The 27696-nt window shown below is 31.9% G+C and overlaps 1 protein-coding gene across 1 annotated transcript; it reads left to right on the top strand.

The window, feature by feature from the left end:
- The first annotated feature begins 262 nt into the window (after window positions 1–262).
- On the top strand, window positions 263–26264 carry LOC134726743 (low-density lipoprotein receptor-related protein 2-like). Its single transcript, XM_063591159.1, has 16 exons — window positions 263–326; window positions 2049–2101; window positions 4491–4616; window positions 5112–5237; window positions 6054–6179; window positions 8701–8826; window positions 13762–13887; window positions 15042–15167; window positions 15676–15801; window positions 16473–16598; window positions 19408–19548; window positions 20328–20453; window positions 22265–22393; window positions 23821–23949; window positions 25394–25525; window positions 26042–26264. The coding sequence occupies exons 2-16, from the start codon at window positions 2053–2055 to the stop codon at window positions 26077–26079; spliced, it is 1752 nt and encodes a 583-aa protein (XP_063447229.1). The 5' UTR covers window positions 263–326; window positions 2049–2052; the 3' UTR covers window positions 26080–26264.
- Window positions 26265–27696: the final 1432 nt, after the last annotated feature.

The raw sequence follows: 27696 nt of genomic DNA on the forward strand, positions 1-27696 counted from the left end.
ATTATTAGGTTTTTTACATTAATCCCAGGCAATTTCGATGTCAATCTATCTTTTACATTTTGTTATTAATAATTAATAATTGTCAATAAAACTGATACCACTTTATGAATGGTCACCATAGGTGAAAGTTAATTGTTAATATAAAATTATATCTAAAAAGGCGGATAATGAAGGTAATTGGTATATAAAGAGATAAGTATCTCAAACCAGGATAATCGGCGGTTTTTGAAATGTCAGTAGTTGTTAACCTTTGAATACGTGTCCTGTCCATTTTCTAATTTACTTGTGTATTCACCTCTCGTATGTACGCTTCTATTCTACATAGTGTAAGTATATATTTTATCATTCTTAAGTCAAACATTTTTTTTTATTTTGTATTATAAGTCTGGATGTTAAATAAACTGTAATTAATATCTAAATATAATCTGTGTGAAGCATTTACAAAAATCAATAAGCTGGCTAACTTCTACTTTTCTTTCAAAAGTGTTACACAATTTTGCCTTATATGGAACCGATTGTATTACATAATATAAATGTAATTCTTCTGTATAGAAGAGGGACGAAAGATACCAAAGGGACAGTCAAACTCGTAAATATAAAACAAACTGACATGGCTAAAAATGAAAAAGACAAACAGACAAACAATAGTACACACGACACAACATTGAAAACTAAAGAATAAACAACACGAACCCCACCAAAAACTAGGGGTGATCTCAGGTGCTCCGGAAGGGTAAGCAGATCATGCTCGACATGCGGCACCCGTCGTGTTGCTTGTGTGATTACAAATCCGGTAAATAGTCTAATTCGGTAGCTCAAATTCATGAAAGGGAAGGGGATTGTAGTTACGACGTAAGGAGCATATCCGATATCATTTGTGAAAGGGTTACTAGTATTCCATAATGGTCAACCAACTGGTGATGGCGTCCGTAAAATTTACGAAGGGATGATTTCAACTTCACCATTTGGAACTCTTGGTTTAATAGCTTCCTTGTGAGCAGTAACCCGCTATCAAGAAAATCATGATAGGAAACGCAAGCACAGGAATATCGTATCGATTGGGAGATGAATACCCCGTATGCAGGTGCTGCTGGAATGTTGCTGCTTAGAAATGGAAAGTTCACAATTGGAAAGCTGACATCATCTTTTTTGTCGTAAAGTTTTGTCTTCAACCGACCCTCATTGTCAATTTCTATATGTGAGTCAAGATATGAAGCCGACTCAACTGTATCTGTAGTATCCTTTATCTCCAATTCGATGGGATAGATGCGATCCACATAGTCACCAAATGTTGAATTGTTTAGTGAAAGAACGTCATCTATATAGCGGAAAGTAGAGTTAAAGGATATTGCTAACTTCTTATCTTTCTTCCTAAGAAGTTCCTGCATGAAGTCAGCCTCATGTATGTATAAAAAATTTAAACCCGCTGCATTTAATTTCACCTGTCTTCTGTCAGGATTATAATGTTCGGTAGTTGTCGTTTGTTGATTTGGTTTATAACTGTTTCTCAATTCTCCTTTTTTTTATCTATATTAATGCGTTGGTTATCCCGTTTGAATGGTTTTACACTAGTCATTGAAGAGCCCTTTATAGATTTCTGTTCGGGGTGAACCAAGGCTCCATTTTAAAGACCGTACTTTGACCTATACTGGTTCTCTTTTACAGATTGTGATTTGGATGTAAAGTTGTATCATTGACACTCATACCACATCTTCTTATTTCTATTAGGTTTAAAAAATGTATGCAACTAAATATTTTATTGGTAACCATGTCCAAAGTATGTTTTCTCTTCTATTAGAAACTTTATATATATATTGTAATATTCTGAAAATGTCGCAACAAAATTTAAAGAATAACTGAATATTTACCTTCATCGTAATATTACCATTATCAGAGTGTATCAGTTATATCACGATTTGATTACTTTTTCAATGTTAATAAAGTCGATATATACATTGTAATACAATGTTTGAAAAAGACTTAAAAGGAAATAACAGTGCATGCTATAATTTTTTATCATGTTACATTTATAAAATTATTTTTCACAGGGCAATGGAAATTTATCCTTTCTTTGCTGTGTGGTTTTTGACTGCAATAAGAGGTAAGGGATATGTATGCGAGACTAAGCTTAAATCATTATTTTCATATTATAACTGTATCATGTTCAATTGCAAGTACACTCGTATTTGGTCGAAGGCTAATCCATAAAAGAGGGACGAAAGATACCAAAGGGACAGTCAAACTCGTAAATCTAAAACAAACTGACAACGCCATGGATAAAAATGAAAAGACAAACAGAAAAACAATAGTATACACGACACAACATAGAAAACTAAAGAATAAACAACACGAACCACACCAAAAACTAGGGGTGATATCAGGTGCTCCGGAAGGGTAAGCAGATCCTGCTCCACATAACTGGAGCAATACTTAACTATTTGTGTCACTTTTATTTAAATGCAAGGATTGCCGCATGCTAATATGCTACGAAATACTCTTTTATTCACCGATAAAACTACCTCCCATGGTTGCTGTGATAATATCAAAGGATCAGGAATTTTGTCAAGTCTTAATACTACCTTAGGATGCCAACGTAGTCGTCTTTGGTATCTTTCGTCCCTCTTTTATTACTTATATACAGACTAAGTTAGTACAATTTGTGAGGTAGCCTGTTTCGTCTTTTTAAACCAGTAATGTACTACTCTTCACATTAGGAAAAGAGAAATTTCTTTCCTGTTAACTTTTCAATTATATGGTAATACTATGTAATATGTATTATATGATTACAAGACAAAAGGAATTATTTTAAGTCAAAAGTTAATATCAAATCAAAATTATATTAAAAGCATTTTATAAATTTAAGTATCCACATTCTACTTACGCATCACAATTGTTTGGCTTTTCTCGTAAAATCACAAACTAGTCAAAACATTTACTAAATTTTATCATCGGTATAAGGACATCATTCGTAAATATAGCTCAACATGCAGACTTCTTACACGTTCAGGTATTTCATATCCAATTTTTTATGGAAATATTCTTTATAAAGCACAAAGATGTCAGTATTCACCTCAGAAACTAACAAAACCTTTGAATAGACTTTTTAAGAAGGGATATAGTTACGATACTGTTGTCAGGTCATTAAAAATTGCATATTTTGGCGTTAATATTGATTCACTTATAGGGTCTTTGCATCAAAACTAAATCCCTTTATTAAAAAAAAAGTTGTTGGGTTGGCATGACACGGGTTATTTTCTTCTCTTATATGTTATGATACTAAGTCCCTTTCGGGAAGGGTTGTGCCTGATGTTCATATGATGAAATCATAATCTTTGTTGGTCTTGTATTATTTTAATTTTTGTTTCTTGTGTACAATTTGGAAATTAGTATGGCGTTCATTGTCACTGAACTGGTATATATTTGTTTACGGGCCAGCTGAAGGACGCCTCCGGGTGCGGGAATTTCACGCTACATTACATACCTGTTTGTGACCGCCTGCTGTTGTTTTTTTCTTCGTTGAGGTTGTTGTCTCTTTGACACATTCCCCATTTCCATTCTCAGTTTTATATATGCACATCATATAAAGGTGTTTGTACATCATATAAAGACAAGTACACATCGTATAAGGATATTTGCACATCATATAAAGATTTTTGCTCGTCATATAAGGATATTTGCACATCATATAAAGGTGTTTGAACATTATGTAATGACAAGTGCACATCATATAAAGGTAAATACATATCATATGATGGTAAATACACATAATAAATATAATAAAAATGGTCATAACAAGACAGTGTTGGCGTCCGATAGCATCGTATGTAATAAGACATTAATCCACTCTCGACAGTTAAATTTTCAAATTTAAAACGCGAGGCTTGCCCCAGCGTTTTGAATATTTAAAATATAACTGTCGTGGGTGGATAAATATCTTATTACACGAGATTTGGTGGTGTAATCTGTTTTTCTAATGATTTTCTAACATTATACAGGCAAAATTATTCCTACAGAAAGATCGGTTCTTTCTATGTGACATCATCAGGCATGGTCACCTTTTTTATGCCGTCACAATAGGAATTTCAGAAGAATGTAAGAAAATTCGACGTCATAATCGAATTTTAACCAATGAAGTACTAAGATCAAACAAACCACACGTTGATGAAATTTTGTTTCTACAATGGGTGCAAAAAGGAATAAATTGAATTAAAAAGAATTAGAGAAATATATGTATCTGTACAAGACTGTATGAAGACTTATGAAACAGGTTCAATTCGAACTGTTTGTGTTACTAACTTTTCAGACCGTTTACAAATGATATCGAATATGTTCACTAATAACCACTCATGTTAAAGCTATATGAATAAGTATCGACATACAGTTTTATCCAACGGAGGAAAACTTTGCCTTTCCGAGTCACAATATCAATCTGTTTATAATGTATAACTAATGATGACCATGGCCATATCACTTTTAATTATTATATGCAGCTCTTCCTTGTGAAAACAACCAGGTCAAGTGTGCGACTGGTGTTCACTGTATCAATAATAATGATGTTTGCGATGGAATAAGACACTGTTTAGACGGTTCTGATGAAGAGGGAGAATCTTGTAAAGGTTTGTTAAAAGCACACATTTCTTTTTATATTTCACATTGTTAGACAGATTTTAATTTCTATGAGTAATATGTAGATCAAAACAAAAAGATTGAAATGAAAGATTATATTGTTGTCGGCATTTTTAGTTTTATATTAAGATTTTTAGCATCCTTCAAAAGGTACCATATTCGTTATTTTTATTACAAAAGTAATAGCTGTATTTGTCGGTTAATGCGGAAACTGACAAAATTTACGCAGAATAACACTAAAAACTCTGATACCTACATGTATTTAAATGATATGTATAGAAAAATATGCAAAATTGTGTTACCATAATATCATTAAAAGGATAAATATATGCATGCATAAAATTACAGTTTAAATAAAATAGTACTTAGACTTTTTATGAAATTGAACAATACGGTTATCGTTTATATAATACAAAGTAATGTCTGATATATAATGTTCTAACAATTACTAGTATAACAGTCTGTTTTGTATTTTTTTTATTTAGCATATGCCTGCCCTGAGAGTAAAAGGAAATGTACTGATAACCAACAATGTCTCGATAAACAAAGTTTGTGTGATGGATATGAAGATTGTAACGACAAGTCAGATGAAGATTCAGTCTTCTGTCGAGGTACTATAATAATAAACTACTTAGATATTTTTCTTGTACAAGGATTTGGTTTTGTTTCCTGAAGAGTATATGCTGCCTTTTTGAATACACATTACATCTACAAAATAAATAATGATACATGTATCCAACAACAAAAAAACAGCTTTTTTGCAAGTGTTTTGATGAAAAAAGCATTAGACTAAAAATAACCAGTTAATACCTCCGCGTTTTTATATTAGTTATAGTAAAGATGTAACTTGATTCAATAACATTTTTGGTGTGTATACAAATGCATCACTTAAACAATACAGAAAGAACAATTATCAAATCTTATTTAGTGAAAATTTGGCATGCCATAAAACCAGGTTCAACCCACCACTTTTATTCCCCTTTACAAGTGTCCTGTACCATGTCAGGAAGATGGTCATTGTTATATTATTGTTCGTTTCTCTGTGTGTTGCATTTTAACGTTGAGTCGTTTGTGTTTTCTCTTATTTTTGAGATATTGAGATAAGACGTGGCACGGTACTTGTCTATCCCAAATTCATGTATTTGGTTTTCATGTTATATTTGTTATTCTCGTGGTGTTTTGTCTGATGATTAATCCGTTTCTGTGTGTGTTGCGTTTCGGTGTTGTTTCGTTGTTCTCCTCTTATATTTAATGCGTTTCGCTCGGTGTTGGTTTGTTACCCCGATTTTGTTTTTTGTCCATGGATTTATGAGTTTTGAACAGCGGTATACTACTGTTGCCTTTATTTAGCGGCACACAATTAGAATATGATTAACAACTGTTATCATGCCTTAATATGAAAGTTTTCCAAACATTTATATATCAAGATTACAGTTGCTTTGATTTCGATCAAAAGTGTGCTGATGGATTACAATGTATCAGTAAATACAGTTTATGTGATGGACGTGAAGACTGTACAGATAGATCAGATGAAGAACTAGAAGTTTGTAGACGTAAGTTTTTGAATCGTTTTTTTCAAATTTTTTCTTCTTACTGCAAAATGATTTGTATTATTTCATCCTTTTAATGTTAATACGTAATATATTTATATGCTATTGCACGTGGCCTGAGCGTGAAAAAAGGTTTTCATAATTTTTACCCGTGAAAGTATGTGTTTTGTATAGACCAAAGGTTGTATTATTATCTTTTTTTCCATGTGAATATTTCGTCAGCATATTTTGACAAAATTGAATGGCCAATTGAGCTGTTCTCATCACATGACATCCGTCGTTCGTCGTCGTCCGTCGTAGTACTTAACATTTAACATTTTGAGTTTCTTTAAGGCAACCATTGAATGTAATGAAACCAAATGTCATGAATGTTACTTATGAGCTACTAGTATTGACCAAGTGTTGTTATTTAGGCTGTCATCAAGATACTTTGTTTAACATGGGTCTTTTTGAACAATTCATACACATATCATCTTTTAGAGAACCACTGAATGGAATGAAACCGAACATAAAAGGAATTTTACTTATGAGAAGCAGACCAAGTGTTGTAACTTTGAAGCCAATCAGATATCAAAGATGGCTGTCATCTACATAATTCGTTTAACAAAAGACCCTTTTGGCAATATGTACAAATGTTTTCTTTAAGAGAACCATTGAATAGAATGAAAAAAACATGAAATGAATTATCCGTGTAGCACATATACCAACTAAGATTGCTGCTAACATAGGGATCAGCTTAACAAAGAACCTTATTGGAAATATATATAAATGTTTTCGTCTAGACAACAGCTTAACAGATTGATATCAAGCATGGTATGGATGTTTCTTCTAATGTCTTGCCCAAATGTTGTTATTTTGTAGCTGATTTAGGAGAACAGGGCGTGAGTTAAACATAGGACACTATCAGAAATTCCCATAGAACCACTGAACCTAATAAAACCAAACATGGCATGACTGTTGATAACGAGTTGCTGAACAAATTTTGCTACTTTATCGCCGAAACCATTATACAGTATTGCAACCAGCAGGGGACTTAGTTTAACATAAGACGCTATGATGAATGCATACAGATGCTTCTTCTAGTTGAGCACTGAAAGTAATAAAACAAAATTGGCATATTTTCTCTCACGACTTGTTGACGACAATAATAAATATAGCTTTGAGGCGTAGTGTGAACAGTAAAAGCAAGTTTAAGGAAACAAGATTTAAACGTACATTGTATGACAACATGAGCAATATTATCGATTGACATATTGATATGTCCATAAAAGCATTTAGTAATGAGGGTACCTTCATGACGTTTAACGGTAAAAAATATTGTCAAATGACGTTAACGGTAATTTTAAGTGGACAATGATACAATGAACAATTTCTTTTAGACGATAAAAAAAATAGCTGAATTTGGTGAATGACGCTATTTTTTCTTTAAAAAAAACCCAAATGATATATTATTTAAGACATCTGATGAATCACGATAAAGATATTTGACAAACAACGGTAAGATTTAACCAATTTGACGCTTATGACGAGAGCCATAAATCAATATATGTTTTGGTAATTTTGTTCAACAAAGATTGTATAGTTTTGATTTGATGAAACTTTGGTTATCTTTATTAGGGTATCAGTTATGATTTTATTATCATTTATTTTCACACGATTTCCAAAACCTAAGTAGAACTAGGTGAGCGACACCGGCTCTAAAGAGCCTCTTCTTTATTGTCATGACGTTTCGTTCCTATATTAAACCACAGCTAGTTGATAATTAAACTTTACTCGAAATGGCATCTAATCAAATAAAGTTTATATAGCTTTTTATAGCTGACTATGCGTTATGGGCTTTGATCATTGTTGAAGGCCATACGATTACCTATAATTGTTAGCTGTGTCAATTGTGGTCTTTTGTGGAGAGTTCTCTCATTGACAATCATACCACATCTTTTTCTCTAAGCTTGGTTTATACAACGTTTAAGCCATGCATTTTCTTTTCGGTGAGGATGGCGATTGTTTAAGTATAACCCAATGGCCTTTGATGTTCATAGTGCCGCATTTATACCGTTTTCTTGTTTTCATTTACTTCTCTCTGTTTATTCTACTTTTAACAAATCCATTCTATTTTTGTAGGTATGTTATCCACTAATGACCACTGATTAGCATATTGTGTACTCATAATTATTTTAAAGTGCATATCAAATAAATTGCCGTCCAAACAATTTCAAACAATTAATTCTAAGGAATACTAATGATTATAACGATTAGCATTTTATAAGCTTATTTAAAACAATTATGATTGAATTTTATTAACAATGAAGGTTGTTTTTTTATTTATATTTTGCTAAATAATGATAAACGAAAGAAAGTTACAATAACTATGCATATAAACTTGATAAATAATATCAAATAAAACAAGGTTACGATTTGGTAAAAATAGGGTACGAGTTGGTTGAGTACGACTTGCCGAAAGTACGAGTTGTCGTGTACCCGTACTTTAACCATGTTAACTATGTTTAAAATGTATTTTTGGCAGTATGGAAATGTGACAGCGACCAAGTTAAATGTGATGATGGCATACAATGTATTTTCAAATCAAGTGTGTGTAACAAAGACACAGATTGCAAAGACACATCTGATGAGGACGAAAATATGTGTAAAGGTGAGAAGATATTGTGAACCAGATTTATGCTCTTTTTTTTAATTTGTAATCTGAAATGTAATCTGCATGATTTTTTTTTTTAGAAAAAAAATCATAACACGTTTGACATGTTGATACTTCATTGTCATGTATACGTTATAATACAGTATGATTGAATCATCAAACATAAATTATAATTTAACATGAATAAAACGTTTTGTAATCGATCTGCGAAACTGCAACCCAACGACACAAATAACCTTCTGAAGATATATTTAAGCCAAACATGTTTTCACATTGACATAATGCGCGTGGTTTTACGTACTATTAAACCAGGTTAAAGACCGGGGCTAGGGTATAAAAGGGAGACAGTTTTTGAAAACATGGATATATTCAAATTTAAGGCAGGGTTTAGGTCTAAGGAACATTTTTTAGTATTTCTTATTCATTATTTACTTTTTTTGCCAAAAAAAATGTGCAGAGGTGGGAACATAAAAAATAAATATTTAGAGCCAAACAGATTGAAAAAAATCTTATTATTATTTAAAATATTTTAAAATGAAGTTCTGAGGTGCAATATTTTTCAAATTCAAATCTTGTGATTGACAGATGAGGAGGAGATACCCATGGCAACAACTTGTTTATATTTACACAGGAAGTAGTGTGAAACATGTGAATACATTCATGTCTAGATAAATTATATACTGCATGCATTAATTTATTGATAATCCACTTACATATCAACATGGGAATAAGTATTATTATCCTAGACAGTGTATCAAGAAATCCACAGAATGTGTATTTTACACCACAAGAACTATATAAAATCAGTATGAGTTTCAATTTCACAGATAAACCATGTTTTCACTTTTTCAGTATTTTTGAGAATAAAATGTTTGATGAGGTCTGGATTTAAAACGTAACTAGGTAACTAAAAGAATATTAATTTTAAAAATTTTCACTTGACAATTTTTATTCCCATAGGTGGCCCATGGGATGTTATCAGGATTTGGGTGCCAGTTTCGCGCAAGTTTCAATACACAATTTGGCATTATATCTCGTTTATGCCAGATAAAATTTTTGAATTTTGGATCACGCGCCAAGGCTTGTAATTTTCTTTCCTGATATCTATCATCTCTCCAAACATCTCTATGGTACAGCATTGTCCAAAAATATTTATATTTTTCTTTTCTCAAACTGTTATTTCTCCTGTGTCTTTGCTGACCCTCCGTCTCCCACCACATTTGTATGTTGCTTTCATCAGTTATACATGGTTTACACAAACAGAAAGGACATTCATCTCTATCTTCATTTTGCTGGATAACAAATCTGTTTACTTCTGTGTCCTCATTCGCATTGTCATCATTTTCAAGTATTTCATCAGTTTGGGTAGATTCATTCACACAAGTTGCTTGTTCATCATTCAATTCGTTCACATCCCAGTTATAATATCCAAACAAACTAAGAATTGTTTCTTTCTGTTCTTCATTTACAAAAAGTGATAATTTTGTGCTCTCATTTGACATATTTGCAGAGAGGACTACACTTATGTGTAGAAACTTGTGTAAAACAACTTTCCCTCCAAAATTTCTATCTAAGATTTATGGACGGTATCATGTTCTATCACATGGCATTGAGGAATTTCTAAGACCTTCTATTTGTTCTATTTATTTTGTATGTAGAACAGCTGATATTCCCCACACATAATAAAAATCAGACTTTTATCTGTAACTTTTACATCAAGAAATTAATCAACCAATTTAAAAGACAAATAATAGGTTCTGTTATGCTGAGATTCCTGCAGCTAGTTTTATGAAGCATTTTACTTAGGGGTCAGTACAGGATAAATTTATTAATTCTGTTCTTTTATCTTTTTCTTGAAATAATTCTATTCTTAATATTAAAATTATAATTCATATTCTTTTTTTTTAAAGATAAAGGGAAACTATTAAAAAAATAAATTTCAAAAAGTAAATAAGGTCATTTTTATATGAGATTACAGAACTCCTGATGATACAGGCTCACCCATCATACAGGTATCAACTTCCACTCTTGGACTTAGATCAATTTTGTGCAATTTGTTTATACCTAAATGATGGAAAAAGAATCTAAAAGACCTCCTTATTTTAGAATATCTGTACCTGGTGATGATAGTAAGAAAAAAGATGTATTGGATAAACTACAACATGTACGAAGTATTATAGTGAAAGAGATGAACCACCCTGTAAATAATGCTTACATTTTGGAGAAAGTACTGGATGAATTTATTTCTACCCACAGTGTAGACAACTCTGAGACCAAACTGGAAAATATGAATTTAAACACATATATTCAGGTGGAGAAAAAGGATGTTGATCAGCAACTTTTTGTGACAGCTGAAACTTCATTGCAGAAATTGGTCAGTGTTTCAGAAAATCATTCATCATTTTGTACAGGTCACTTTAAATTAAAAAAAAAAAGAACTCAAAAAGGACATGTAGCCGCGATTAGATTTACATGTGACAAGGATAAGCATCACTCTGTACTTTGGTCATCATCTCCGTATTTGCCAAATGGAGAATATATGGCTAATTCAAGAATCTTCCACGGATATGAATGTAGTGGAATGTTACCTGTACATTACAACCGATTTTCACAGGGGGCCAATATTGGACATATCAATAAGTCTAAACAAAGTTACATGTTTGATAAATATAAACGGTTTGTAGATGAAGAATACAACAACAGCATTGAGACTACATTGATGGAAGAAGTTGGCATGTATGAAGAATTAACAAGTATTGACATCATGACCGATGCCCGACATGGCTGGAGGAAAAATGCTAAGGATTCAAGTGTTGTAGCCATAGGCGAGAAAATGCACAAAGTACTGAAATGTGAACATATTACTAAAGCAGACGACTTTGTATCACAGAGACACGAAAAACTTGGAACTCAAAGAATATACCAGTACTTAGATGACAATGATGTTAAAGTTGGTATACATTCGCATGACATGAACATGAGTATAAACAAGTTGGTACGTGAATCTGGAGTAGTAAACCAGAATGATTTATGGCATGGAATAAAGGCAGTGAAAAGTGCAATGAAAAAAGTTTCCTCTGGACCCAAATATTTATAAGGTAAACCATGGTCTGAACAGCTTGAGGACAAGGTAGAATTAGTAGCCACCCACTTTCATTGGGCAATTCGTAATTGCGAACAAAATCCTAAAGAGCTGAAGGACCTTTTGATTAATGTTGTGGAACATTACAAAAACAACCATACTAAATGTCATCCCGACTCCAGATGCAAAAGGGATTTAAATTATGAACCTAAAAGGTCAACCATCAATAAACCTATAGCAGAAAAACTACTTCTAGGTGTAATCCATAAATCTGTAATTTTTAAAAGTCCAGATCATTTCGTTTTTGCACGTGATACATTATATGTAGAAAGTTTTAACAATACAATGAACATGTTTCAGGATAAGAGAATTGTGTTTAGTGATGCAAATTATAATGCACGAGCCTGTTTAGCTGTCTGTCACTGGAATGAAAATGTGGACAGAGGCTTTACATCTATTTGGAATCCTGAAAGGAGAAATGCACCAAGAAGCATGAAAGGAAAGAAAAATTATAAACCTCCATCTTACTCTTATAGGAACAATATATGGAAAAGACAAATAAACTCCATTTATCTGTGACCACAATTTTGATAGACATGACAGTTTTCTAAACTATAAAATACTACATAAAATATGAAATTGTATGACAAAATAATTTGGAGTTATGACAAAAAAATAAAGAAAGTTGATGAATTTTATTTAATTGTTTATTTTTATTTTTTATATATATATTTAATCTGGAAAAATTAGATATGTAAATAACGTGTACAGTAAAATATTTTATTTACATTTATTTCTTGTCTATTCAACATGTGTTATTGTTTACATTATCACCATCAGCTGTTTATTACATTTCTTATCTATCTAAAGACCGCCCATATCCAAATAGGTTTAATTGCTGTAGGGGTGTAAAACTTTCTAAGTCATCCCCGGTCTTTAAACCTATTATGTTGTTTTAAACCGTCCTTTATGAGTTAGAATGTCCCTCTGGTATCTTTTGCCCCTCTTTTGTACCAAGTCAGGAATATAACAGTTGTTATCAAATAGTTCGTTTCTACATGTTATGTGTATTTTGGTGTTTGTTTTTGTTGCACTTCAATGTTCTTTTTTATGAAGGAGATATGCAGTTGCTTAATTCTGCAACACAGTGTGCTGCCATTAAATCGACGTTTCTCGGCAATCATTGTAGTTCATAAACCTAAGGACTTAATAAAATAGTATGCTAACAGTTGATGGGTAGCATAGCAGAATTTATGCATCTAACGGCAATTACTGGAGATATGCCCTATATTTATGTAACTTTTTGTTGCACTGCCATTGACTTAGTTTATCCGTAATACGATTGTGTTGATTGATTTTTTTGTGAGTTAACGCTACTTTTAAGCACCGTATTTTGACTATTTCGTGGCGGTCAGTTTTTATTGGTGGAGGAAGCCGGAGTGCCCGGAAAAAAACTACCGACCTTCGATAGGAAAACTGACATTCTTAGTCAATTAAAATTTGAGCCGAGTGCACTTGCACGAGCGGGGTTAAAACTCACAAACTCAATGATGACTGGCTAGTGATTACAGTAGTAACTACTAAGACCACTCGGCCACGGAGGCCCTTCCCGAAGAAGAAGTAAGTTTGTTAAATATGATCAATGATTGTAAATGAGTATTTAATAACATTAAACTATTTATGTGTAACAGGATTGAGGCAAAGTGTTAACGTTTGTATGATAGATATTGAGACGGTTGTTTTTACTTCATGTTTTAATGTTATGGAGAGGGGTACTCGGTATGTCAGGTGAATTATCAGGCTATATTGATAAGTTGTTTTATTGGGATAAATGTATACGTCAATTACAGCTAGAGAGTGCGCACCTGGCGAGAAAAAGTGTGCAGATAATTATCAGTGTATAAACATAGACAATGTTTGTGATGGATACACGAACTGTAATGATGAGTCTGATGAAGATCCAGAAGAATGTACAGGTAATATTCATATTTTACTTACTGCTAATGAGCTGCCACATTGTATATTTTTCATTTTGTTGGTGAATCCACATTCTCTTGACTTTATTCCTCAGTTTTTATAACCATGAAATTAATTAAATGATCGATCTTGAATTACTTCCGTAAATGATTTAAGTAATATACACGACGAAATGTTTGTTACAATTTTAAAATGGCTTTATTTTAATCAAATGTATTCCTGACATCTAGATTAGATTTATAATCTGATCAAACCATACAGATTGAAAGTATATTGCAACGCACTACTGTTAAAAACATTGGACATTGCAAAATGTATACTGCAATAGAGATTAAACTTAAAGTCTAGATATATAGGTACGGTAAACGCTAGAAAAGAATTACAAATCACATATGCATGAAAGGGAAACCGAATGATGAATTAAAACATTTTCATAAGTAAAATAACAACAACAAAAAATGCAAAAACTTCAAGTCGGTCTCTTAAGGGGGAGTCTCTTATGAAATAACAAAAGCAAAAGCAAAGTCACATGAAACGACCTGAAAGCAAATTTAACGGAATTTGATGAGACTGTTATTGAAGTGAGAGGGTTAGCGCTATAGAACAAGGTTTAATCCACCATTGTCTACATTTGAAAATGCCTGTACCAAGTCAGGAATATGACAGTTCTTGTCCATTCGTTTTTGATGCGTTTCCGTTTTGTTATTTGATTTTGCCATGGGATTATGGACTTTCCTAATTGATTTTCCTCTGAGTTCAGTATTTTTGTGATTTTACTTTTTTCATATTAAAGTTATCAATGTTGTTTAGATAGTTCAAATAAATGTTTAAAACAAATTATATATACGCATTCGACATAACAAATTATTCATAAACATTCGACAAAACATACCTATTTCTCGGGATTATTTTTCATATAGATTTAACCGTTGATTTTCCCGTTTGAATAGTTTAACACTAGTAATTTGGGGTTCCTTTATATCATGTTGTTCAGTGTGAGCCAAGGCTCCGTGTTGAAAGCTGTACATTGACCTACAATGGTTTACTTTTTTAAATTATTATTTGGATGAAAAGTTGTATCATTGGCACTCACATCACATCTTTCTACATCTATTATAAATCTGATGTATAACTATTGGTTACTGTTTTCTAGAATACAAATGTCCTGATGGCTATGTTAAATGTGCAGATGGAAAAGAATGTATATTTAAACCTCGTATCTGCGATGGCCGTGATGATTGTCGTGATGATAGTGATGAAAATAAAGAAAAATGCAAAGGTTAGCACCTATCATTACAGAGGAAGAAACATTTAAAGAAGTATATTCGAAAAATAATTCTCCACTTTCATCCGAAACAAAGACCCACATGTTCGTTTTCGTTTTTTGGTTGTTTTCCTGTATGTCAATAATGGTGCCTTTTCTGCAAGTATTCGTTAGAAATAATAATGTTACAAACTTATTTTCGTATGTAACAATGACAATCCCTCTGCTTACAGTGTAATATATTCGCTAAAAGGACATGTTACAATGGAAGTTTTTGTAACACGTTGAAGATGGCTTGTTAAAATGTTATTTTATTTCTCAAAAAATAGCATGTTAAAGAATATTTATCTGATATACACATAGGTATGCCGTGTTCACGTTTAAAATTGTAGATATTGCATTTTTTTTTTAATTCGGGGTTTATACATTTTATGTTATTTGGATGCTGGTGGATTTATTAGGCTTTTTTGATTAGGTGTTTTAATGTGACGAAAGTATATACTAGTACGTACGTTAATTTTAGCTAGAAAGTGTGAATATTACCAGACAAAATGTGCAGACAATGCTCAGTGTATACACATAGATGATGTTTGTGATGGAAATACGGACTGTATTGATGAGTCTGATGAAAATGCAGTAACATGTAAAGGTATTTGTTTTACTGTTTACTTACTGCTTATTTACAGATATGCTTCCCTCGTTTGACGACATTACATTTGGTTGAAAGGTGATATAAATTAAAGAGCTTGTTTCCTTTAAGTACATTTCGTAGATCGTCTTCCCTAATATAGTGGCAATATTTGTCTTTTGATATGCATGGATGTATTGATCAACATCTCGTCCTTTAAAAAAAGGTATCAAGATATTTGTATGATTAGCTGATATTCCATGTTGATTTAACACCTACTGAGATTGGTCTTGAAAAATATTTTATAGGTTCTTTTGTTGATATTTTCTTATTAACGTGTTTAAGTCTTCTTTTATTTTGTTTGTTTCATTTGTAATTATTAACCCTATACATGCTATACTAGTACTGCTGGGTCGATATGTGTATATTCATGCGGACGTGGTTCGGTACTTAGATATTCCGCATAATTTTATTATTATATTAATAAATACTGTACTTTTTCGCATGATCAAACTTGTTTAAATCAAACACTTTGAAATCCTTTCTATTTAATCTATATTAATATGTTTTAGGTAAAAATATTTAGTGAATGCTTTCGAATAGTTCCGCATGTTTTTTTAATTACAAAGAACTGCAATACCCAATTCTACATTATAAACTGATTCTGATAAAGCATGTTGAATTTGTTCTAGCAAGAGTATGTCCTTATGGTTTTAGAAAGTGTAGTGATGACTATCCTTGTATTAATGAAGAACTGTGGTGTGATGGAGGAAATGATTGTTCATCGGGAGAAGACGAAGATCCTGATAAGTGCTTACGTAAATATGCATCTTAATTATATTGATTATTCGGTGTACGGTTTGTAAAAAGTACTATAAAAACTGAATTACTAAACATTAACTCTTTCGCGGGAAAGAATTTAAATATTAACAAATACAGCATATTTAAACTTATAAGATATCTACTTGGCAATCTTCTATTTTATTAGTTTGCCATTGCGTAACGTACTGTCTGAATGCACAGTAGTTAATATTTTTATTTCATATCAAGCTAAAAAGCTTACACTTGATACACAACGATCAGCTTCATCCGCATGTTAGACGTAGGTTTTAGTAGTGGTTAATGAGAAATGTGGTGTATGTTCGCTTTATCAAAACACAAGTTTAATATAGTATTAATAAATGGGTAATTTTATAATGGACTGGTTATATATCCAAGGTCTGTAATAACGGCCCAAGGATTGCTGTAATGGCCCGAGGCAACGCCGAGGGCCATTACAGTAATCCGCGGGCCGTTATTACGGACCGAGGATATATAACCAGTCCATTATTAAATTACCCATTTCTTAATACTTTTATTAACCAGTTCTGAGGCAATAAAAATGGAATTGTATATTTTCTTAATTATTTACTGATAACAAAATTTTTCAACAAGGACAACAAATCTTTTCAAAACATAAAATTGAAATCGAAGCGGACACTGATGTCAGCCATTTTTTTTTTGGTTTTTCAACATTATTGCACGTGCTCATAAAGGACTGGCAACAAATCAATAATGGACCGGATATGAGTCATAATGGACCGGGTAAAAGTCATAATGGACCGGGGTGACTATTTTGGGTAAAATAATGTATTGACACCTATTATAATGATAGGACAGTTAAGCTTATAATTATACTAACTGGTTAATAAATACTTATAATTTTCTGTATGATGAGGTCTTAATGATTTAATGATGGCAGTCTGTATTTAATGTATGAAGGAAAACAATAAATAGGAAGTATCTTCGAACCATTGTTCTGATGATAATTTTAATTTAGTTTTATTTGAATAAATACTGCAGTAACATGACATCAATCGTAAATTCCAAATAACTTTTACAATTGATACAATTTATTCTCCATTTTCAAAGTTCATTTGAATACTTCTGTTGTTTTCCCTACCACTGCCTTATCCTTTTGGTAGGTTGGGCATCAGATCAGAAGTCTAATAAGGTTTAAACTACCCTTAATAAACATAATTCTACATCATTAGGATTTTAGTTTAAATCTGAATTAATCAAAGAGCTTTCGTGTATTATAAGTTTATAAATTCTTTGTAAGACTTGTATGTTTTTTTCAAATTTTAGTTTATTTATATGTTTTGGAGTTTAAGATGATATTTAGTACACATTTTCATTGATTAGTGTGCTAATGACCACCTCAAGGTGTGGGCTTTTCTCGATGAGTTGAAGACGCATTGGTGGCCTTCGGGTGTTATCAGCTCTTTGGTCGAGTTTGTTTTACATATACCTCATTTCCATTCTAAATTGTTATCATTGTCTTTTAAACAATTTCGATTGATCATTCCTGATAAAAATAAATATCTCTGGACGCAATATATATTTTGCTTCCCCTAACTTGAATTTAAAATGATCGTATATTAACGCTACGACTCGTTTTTTTTTTAATAACTAGAACATGTAGAATGCATGGCGGGTAATTTCAAGTAAAGTGTCAATATATGGCTGTATTTGTACGTGACAACACATTAAATGTTCTGAGTTTATGGAAATTGACGTTCCAGTAAGCATAATTAGTTATCAAAAGTATTAGGATTATAATTTCATACGCCAGACGCGCGTTTCGTCTACATAAGACACATCAGTGACGCTCAGATCAAAATAGTGAAAAAGCCAAAACATATACAAAGTTGAAGAGCATTGAGGACCAAAAATTCCAAAAAGTTGTGCCAAATACGGCTAAGGTAATCTACTTCTGGGGTAAGAAAATCCTTAGATTTCGAAAAGTAACACATACAGCTTTTGAGGATCTACTTAAAAAAAAACAGAAATTCAAATCATAACCATTGCTTTTACGTGGTTAATCATCAATTGACCAATGTTGACTATAAACGATTAATACTCATGAGAGATGGAGAACGTAAGGGAAATTGTAATCGTTTAAGAAATATCTAAAATGATTAGCACTGCTGTGTTCTAAATAGCAATGATTTGTAGCAATTTCATAACTTAAGTATGTTGAACTAGCAAATTGAACATCTAATGGAAACAATCACTTGTTTTAAATATTTACAGTAGGTTTAGTTTTATATTTCAATATCAAGTGACCTGATCTAAAGGTGTTGTAACAAGCAGACGTCTTCAAAAAATGTTACGGCTTCCGATTGAGATGTTGAGAGGCTTGCTGCATCTGTTTGAAATTTAGTACTAAACTTTAAATAGCTTTTTTTTTTAATTATTTAGTCATTTATTAGCATGTGTATCATGCATTGCACACTTTTTCTGAGGTAAAATATATTAGGACCATCTGGTGTTCATCCATGTTTATGTTTCAGGCACTATTGTTGACAAATTACATGTGCCAACCACAGCAAGAATGATTTTAAAGCACCGTTTTATCATTTTTTCTGCATACAATTTCGAGATAAACGCAAACGTATTACTCCTTCCTTCACACATAATATTCGCATTAGTCATATTTCGTGAGAAAGGTTTAAATGTATTGTAGTCAATGCTCTTCAGGCGACAACTGTATAACAGTGTCCAATGGACAACATTAACGACATAAACACTATTATTGCAATGATCTGTTATATACTTGAAACAGCAAACATGCTTTTATTGTAGATTATGAGTGTCTTCTCGGATTTGTAAAATGCAAAGACGGAATGCAGTGTATTCGTGCTTTTGACATGTGTGCTTGGTTCTGGAATTATACAAGAACAGTTTGTAAAGATGGTTCCGATACTGATACAGATTATTGTTCCGGTATACATAAATGCATTACCTTAAAATTATACCTTATAGAAATTAAACGTTATTTTTTTTTCAAACCGCATTCTATTAACATGCAATGTGATCTACAAGTCACTCGGTATTCAAGAGCTGCTACCCAGACTTAATAAAAGGTCACCAGTATTTGAGAAGATAGTTGAAGATCAAGGGTGATGTTAAAGAACCTATGGTGATGTCTCTGAAAGAGAATTTGTCTGAAAATACCTTGTTGACAAACTTTCGAATCAACGTCACAAATAAAACAGTATGATATTGAATTATATAATCTAGGTACTGACATTATTTATCATATTTATCATAATACAATGACATTGTGTTCTTTTATTATTATTTTTTTAATTATTTATCTTTACGCTTTAGTCAATTTTTGGTAATATCTTTTTTACTTGGTTTGATACTTAGGCATTTTGCCAATGTTTTATTGTATTGTGGTAATTTTTTGTGTTCTTGTATTTAGTGTTTGCATATGTGCTTTGTCTATATTTCATTTAGTTTACTGTGATGGCACGTCTGTTTGTTGTTAAACTGATTAAGATTATTACACCATGTTAAGTGCTGTTTCCCTTATGTTTGACATTTTTCTTATCATGTCTTTTTGTTTTGTTCACACACAATTGTCAATATAATGTTATTTTATGCGACTGTCATAAAAGTAAGAGTGAAGCTAATGGATGCGAATCCAACTTGCATGATTCTTTTGAACTGTTTTGATGTTTCAATTATATAATGTATTCAATGATTTAATGTTGTAGCTTTCGAATGTCCCATGCATATGGAAAGGTGTCCTAATGGTCATGAATGTGTACATACATCAATGGTTTGTTCTGGGGAACAGATGTGTGATGGCGAGTCAGAAGATGAAAAAGAACTGTGTACAAGTAAGTCATTAACTTATCTAGTTTTTACTGAGATTAGTGGGTTCTTTCGTTATACATAGAATATTCAATTACATAGACTATTTCAAATGTCAAGGTTGTCAGAAAATATTAGTAGATACAAATATATGCATTGCTTTGAATTATATCTCGAATTCATAGTGCTTTTATTTTCATTAATATAAATCGAATTAAAAGTGGCAGTCATTTCATAGCAAATATATACCATGTTTTGATAAGTGCAAAAAGTCTAACTCGCCAGGTATAACACGTTAAAGCGCACTGGTTTCCGAAAGTTGGGTACCAACTAAAGACGAAGTACTTTTTATTTCATCAACTGGCAATTATGTCTTCCTTTGTTATTTCATATATTTATATCAAAACATTCAAAGAACCTATATGTTTTACAATTTTGACGAAGTAACAGGTACATGTACACATAGGCACAATGCTCTTAAAACATTCTGCATGTCCTCCTTCCGTGTAACTTGCGTTATATTCATGCCAACTTAACTCTAATGAAGGTTGTATTTGAAAAAAAAATAATGAAAAAAATATCTTATTTTCATTCCTTTTATACTTTATGTCATTTTATCATTTATTTCTAACAGACACATTTGAATAAGGTTTTGTCAAACATTTTGTCACTTTATATACGATCCAACTAAACTGACAGTATCATATTTGCTATCCAAGCTAAATGATAATAATAGGAATAAAGCAAATGACCGATTTTACGCTATATTCTATTAAAAGCACTTCAAGTTTGTTTTATAACATCTACTTGAAAAGCTATCTTTTGACATAACAGTCCTTATATGATAAGAATATGTTCAATTATAGTTATGTGAAGAATGAAATTGGAATAGGCAAAAAATGTTAACAAGTAGAATAGACTTGTCGTTTAAATTCTTGTTCGTTAGAAGTAATTGCTCCTACCTGTAATTGACAAGTTGTAAAACTTATTTGGTGTTTTTGGCAAAAGCGTAAAATGACAGAGAGAACATGTAGCAAATTTTATTAGCAGCGATAAAAGATCAATAATTAATTTTAGTTGGTGATTTTTTTTACATGAAAGTCAAAGTTGGAAAGATTCCTTTGATAGATATGTGCATAGACCAATGGTAATTTAGCGACGCAAACTTTGTAAGCATCGATCTCGTTTATAAGAACCTTTGTAATCAATAAATGTTTTGTGATTCTCTTATTTTAAATATCTTTAAAAAAAAAAGAGGAATATTAATGTATGTCGCATCACGATTATTTAACATTGATTTGTTTCTAATGCTTACGATATTCTATAGAAAATCGAGTATGTTAGATTTTTTTCATTAACACACGCAATGTGTAGTCATCTACGGCCTTATAATTTCCCTTTGTATTCCTTTGTCATGGTTGATTCTTATTTTATGCAAAACGTCAGAAGACCCTTATTTTTCTACACGGGTGTTTACCTTTAATTTGCTGGGTAAATATTCTTTAATCCAGTTTTAATGTGGTTGTTCAGTCTCACCTAAATGTGTCTATGTTTTTTTGTTTAGACTATTGTTTTTGTTTTGTCATTTTTCGTTTTTTCCATTGCATTTCTTATTTGTAATCGAATGATCAGTTTTGCTTTCCTTCTGTACTTTATGACATATTTCTTTAGTTTTTATCTTTCTTATGTTTCTGTCCTTTTTTATGTGTAAAACAAATATATAATTGATGAAACAGGACAATCATAATGTTTACTTAATTTTAACTGTACAGAAAGGTAATTAGGAATAATGTTAATGATGATGGGTAAATTAGACATTTGTAATTTATAATTACAGCATATACTTGTGGTGACATAATGTCCAAATGTGATAATGGCTACCAATGTGTGTTCGATGCCAAGAAATGTGACGGCTTCGTAGATTGTGAAGATGGTTCAGACGAGAATAAAGACTTGTGTGTAGAGAGTATGTTCTAGTACTAGCATATCATTTGAGTCATTGTTTTATATCATATTTATTACATAATCTAAAGTCAAAAGTTTTCAGGAATAAAAATGATTGCCTCGTGTACACTACAACAAAAAACAGTACAATCACTATTTGTTGCATGCTCAATTAATATAGTCATACAAGACACATTAGTTATAGTGTTGTTTGAAATAGAGCATAAATAAAGAAAGATTCTGTATGAGTTCCAATGAGACAACTCATCATTCGTGTCACAAATTATGAAATTAAACCATGATAGGTGAAGGTACAATTTTAGACCCGAAGTCTTTGCTCACACTGAACAGCAAGCTATACGAGACCCTCAGCATTACTGGTGTAAACCCCGTCAACAAGGACAACAGGTTTTTCTATATAAAATACGAAAAAATGCATCAAAACGCGTGTATTCAAGTGATTTTTGTTTCCTCTTCATTATCAAAAGAAAATAGCGTATATGCAATACAAATTGAAAATATAAACAAAGGAACAAAACACGCAGAGTACATTGAGGAAAGTAAACCGGTTTTTTTTTATTAAAAAAGTATGAGTTAAAGTAACAATTAATATTAAAGGTACCAGGATTATAATTTAGTACGCCAATCGCGCTTTTCGTCTACATAGGACATCAGTGAAGCTCATATTAAAATATTCATAAAACCAAACAAGTACGAATTTAAAGAGCATTTGAGGATCCAAAATTTAAGATAATCTATTCCTGGGATAAGACAATCCTTAGTTTTCCGAAGATTCAGAGTTTTATGTTCAGGAAATTTATATAAATGAGCACATAATTGATTTCCATGTCAACACCGAAGTGCTGACTACTGGGCTGGTGATACCCGCAGGGACGAAACGACTTACTTAATCACATAGTTGGTGTTTTATTTGGAAATTTATTTGATACAAGTATATGAACTCCTAACTCGTTTAAAACATCTTTACAACGCCATTAAATACATAAGTATGGAAAATCATCAGTTTTGTTAAGGTCTTTGTTATTTAATTTTTTATTGGCAAGTCGACACTTACGTTACATTTACGGTGAAAGAACACATAGTAATGAACAATATTCATTCGCTGTTTATTAGTAAAGTATCAAGACAATTATTCAATAAAACTTATTGTCACTTTTCACAGTCAAAAGTAGCTTGTCTGATACAAAGAAAACGAATATTGTGTTCAATGTCTAGTAAATGTAAAGAGAAATATTTTGAAAATTTATGTGTAGGCACTTCTGGTTAAATTATCGTCGATACTTGAACTACTTAACCTAAATGTTTCCTCCTCAGTCGTAACTATAATTAAATCTCACATGGAAAGGCGTTTGGAATCGAGATAGGATAACCATACAAAGAGTTCAATTAGACCTTCTTATTCTTATTCATTAATATATTTATTCGAAGGTCGCATCTGCCCAGTTGGAATGGTGAAATGTGAAGATAGTGTTCAGTGTATTTACGATATGCAGTTTTGTGATTTTCATCCGGACTGCAACGATAAATCTGATGAAAACCCACATATTTGTACAAGAGGTAATATACAGTGGTAGTTTGTGTATGCAATTACAGTAATATTTACAATATTGCAATCTTTTAAACTAGTGTTAGCTATGTATACCATAAATCGTCTTAAATAAAGCTGTTATTCATAAGATTAATCGCACAGTAATGCATGTATGTCAGAATAATTGCAGCACTGTATCATGTCTATGGCAGCACTGAAACTGTTATCCTATATAATGCAGGGAAATACTTGTGTTTTGCTCTCTATGCTTGTAACCTTAACCTTACCTAACCTCCATATGGAAAAACACATTCGAATTTGAGCTTGCAAATGTTAGTCAGACTTTATTAACGTCATCGGTGTCTGAGCAGACAAAAAGCTCTCGTTCTTTTAAAAACGATAATCGGAAGATACCAATACCTTGTTGATACATATTCCGTATCAATATAACAAACAAAAAGTATGATGGTCTTGTATTATTCATTCTAGGTACAAACGTTGTTTATTATCCTATTTAAGTGCCTGAGTGAATTTTTTTGTATTTGTCTTATTGTGTTTTCAACCATTACATGATTAATGCTAACTCTATATTCCGGTAATATACATTTGCGTAACTCGTTATTCAAATATGCAGCCATTGTGCGTTTGTGCTTTATTAATACGTGTATTCCTGTCTCTCTATTTGTTGCCTTTATATGAACTTAAATGACCATGTTATTGCTTTAAAAGAGAGCAAACGTAACAGCAGGTTTAAAATTCAGATATGTAAACTTAGAATGAAAATCGTGGATTGTCAAAAAGACAATACCCCGTATATAGAGTAGCACATAACTTGAGATCTCCAATGGATCATCAACACATTGAGAAATCCCTGCAGATAAAAGCATTATACAGCTTACCCAATAACATAAATTTGTACAGGTTCAATAAAAATTTCGCAATACTAAATCTTAAAAACATACATATGGAATTAAATTACAAAACAACTCACGATATAGCATTTCACACCTGTTTATACTTAACAGATTGTTTCATTTTCTTATTGTTTTGTGTCATTTGTATTTGGACATCATATCGGATATGTTCCTTACGTCGTAACTACAATCCCATTCCCTTTCATGAATTTGACCTACCGAATTAGACTATTTACCGGATTTGTAATCACATAAGCAATACGGGTGCCGCATGTGGAGCAGAAACTGCTTACCCTTCCGGAGCACCTGATATCACCCCTAGTTTTTGGTGGGTTTCGTGTTGTTTATTCTTTAGTTTTCTATGTTATGTCATGTGTACTATTGTTTTTCTGTTTGTCTTTTTTTCATTTTTAGCCATTGCGTTGTCAGTTTGTTTTAGATTTACGAGTTTGACTGTCCCTTTGGTATCTTTCGTCCCTCTTTTATAACATGTATAATGTGAATGTTAAATGTAGTCAGCATCAAAACAATACTCAACATCGGTAAATTTCTTATATAGACAGAGTTTGCCCCACTGGAATGTCTAGATGTTCTGAAGAAGACCCGAAGTGCATATATGAAAGCTGGTTCTGCAACAACCAACCAGAATGCTACCAAAGAGCGGATGAAAATCCGAACAATTGCTTAGATCGTAAGTAGATATTTAACTAAATAACTTAACACATACATACATACATATGTTTGCATTCGTATTTTAACGCCATGCATAAATTCCTTATTGTTAGTTCTCAATGTTATAGCATTCATTGAACCGAACGTAATAATTATTATTTATCATATATAGATTTTATTTATTCACTGTGTTTGATTGCATTCAGTTGATACGATAACAAGTGAAACTAAATATGTTAATATTTGCTAGACAGGAGTATAATACATTTTAATGTTTCTATTCCATTGTGTTTTGTATCTATGTGAATATTTTGGCCATTTCTTAAATTTTTGTTCAATCGAATATTTTTTAATACTTTCAGTCATCGTTTTTAATTTTTTAAGTATTATACGTCGTTGTAGTATGCAGGTACCAGGTATCATTGAAATTTCAAATATGGTTCAGGAAAAGGAGATTTTTCCCTCTAAAATGTTTTATAGTATTACATTACGTGATAGGACATTGAAAGATATATTTTAAAATTTATCTTTACAGGTCCAAAAGGATCCACTAAGTTCCCATGGCTGACATAGCTTGCAGTCAAATTGGATTTATATAAAAACCATCTCGCTACGAAGACAGATAAACAACCATTGAAGTGTTTGAAAAGTAGTAAATGCTTTTATTGTATCTGTAGAAAATAGGGATAGCAATTTGGTGTGCACGAATCTTGTTTGGATATGCTATCACCAAATAATAAAATGATATGCTATACGTCTTTACATTGTTAACTTTTTACAAGGTCTTCTTATAACGTTAGCCTAGCCATTGGCGTTTCCAATCACGGTTAATAGGAGGGGGGGCCTATACAAAATCAGTTCATCATAACGTTCAACAAGGTGCAAACCAATCTACATAAAAAAAAAAGAAAAACAATTAATAACGATAAAAAAAATGTGTGTCAGGAAATAACGCTACTCTCTTATGTCGAGATGTTTCTTTTTAGCAATAAATCGCAGTTTACAGTAACATTAACTTTGGTTTATTGAAAGTCATACCCAATATTGATTTAGTTGGATTTGATCTTAGGATAAACATAACAAAACAATGATAATGTGTAGTTGTATCAACAGGTCATTAATACCTTGTATTAAAGACAAAAATAACACAAACATAGCTGCAATCCATTAGTTCAAGACAAGCCAACAATAAGGAAAACATTGAATTACCTGAAAGATAAAAACAACTTCATGCAACATTACAAAAGAACGTTAATTAAGCAACATTGCCTCGACAGACACCGTTGGTTTAACTCGTATTATTGGTTAAATATGAGTCATCTATGTAGTTATACCAATAAAATTGCTAGTTGAAAGTTGAAATTGGACGATATAAAATCATCCCCATGAACATGATGTAGGTGAATAAAGGAGTTTTAAGTGGGGTTCTTGTTTTTTGGTCTTTAGTTTTATATTTTGTGTCTTTTGTACTTTTTTGTCTTAACTTTACAAACCAATGTGTTGTCAGTTTGTTTTCGATCTGTGTTTTTGAAAGTCCCTCCGTTATCTTTCTTTTATCGTAGAAACTGTGTAGTGTAATATGCAACGTTGCATTAAGAAGCAAAAACAATTTCCGTTAAATTTATTATAATATAACATCATAAGCTGTAGCACATTTGCATCCGTGGTGAACCTGCACCAATGAAACAAATACAGGTATTACCTTATGATTACACCTACATCGTGATTATTTGTTTAATAATAATCCTGGTACCTTTGTGTTAACTTTTACACCACTGGATCGATGCCACTGCTGATGGACGTTTTGTCCCCGAAGGTATCACCAGCCTAGTAGTCAACACTCCGATATTGACATGCATATCAATAATGTGGTATTTTTTCTAAATTTCCTTTTTTCAAAACTTAGAATTTTTCGAAACACTGAGGATGTTCCTATTCCAGGCATAGGTTAATTAGCTGTACTTGGCACAATTTTTTGGAATTTTGGAGCGTCAATGATCTTCCAACTTTCTACCTGTTTTGCTTTATAAATATTTTGATATGAGCGTCAATGATTAGTCTTATGAAGACGAAACGCGCGTCTGACGTACTTAAATACAATCCTGGTACCTTTGATATAAAGTGTAATCCTTTTGATAAACTTTTAACAACTATAAGCAAAGAATTCACCATACATTTTTGATTGGAATT

Source organism: Mytilus trossulus, chromosome 7, assembly GCF_036588685.1.
Source record: "Mytilus trossulus isolate FHL-02 chromosome 7, PNRI_Mtr1.1.1.hap1, whole genome shotgun sequence".
Taxonomy (NCBI): domain Eukaryota; kingdom Metazoa; phylum Mollusca; class Bivalvia; order Mytilida; family Mytilidae; genus Mytilus; species Mytilus trossulus.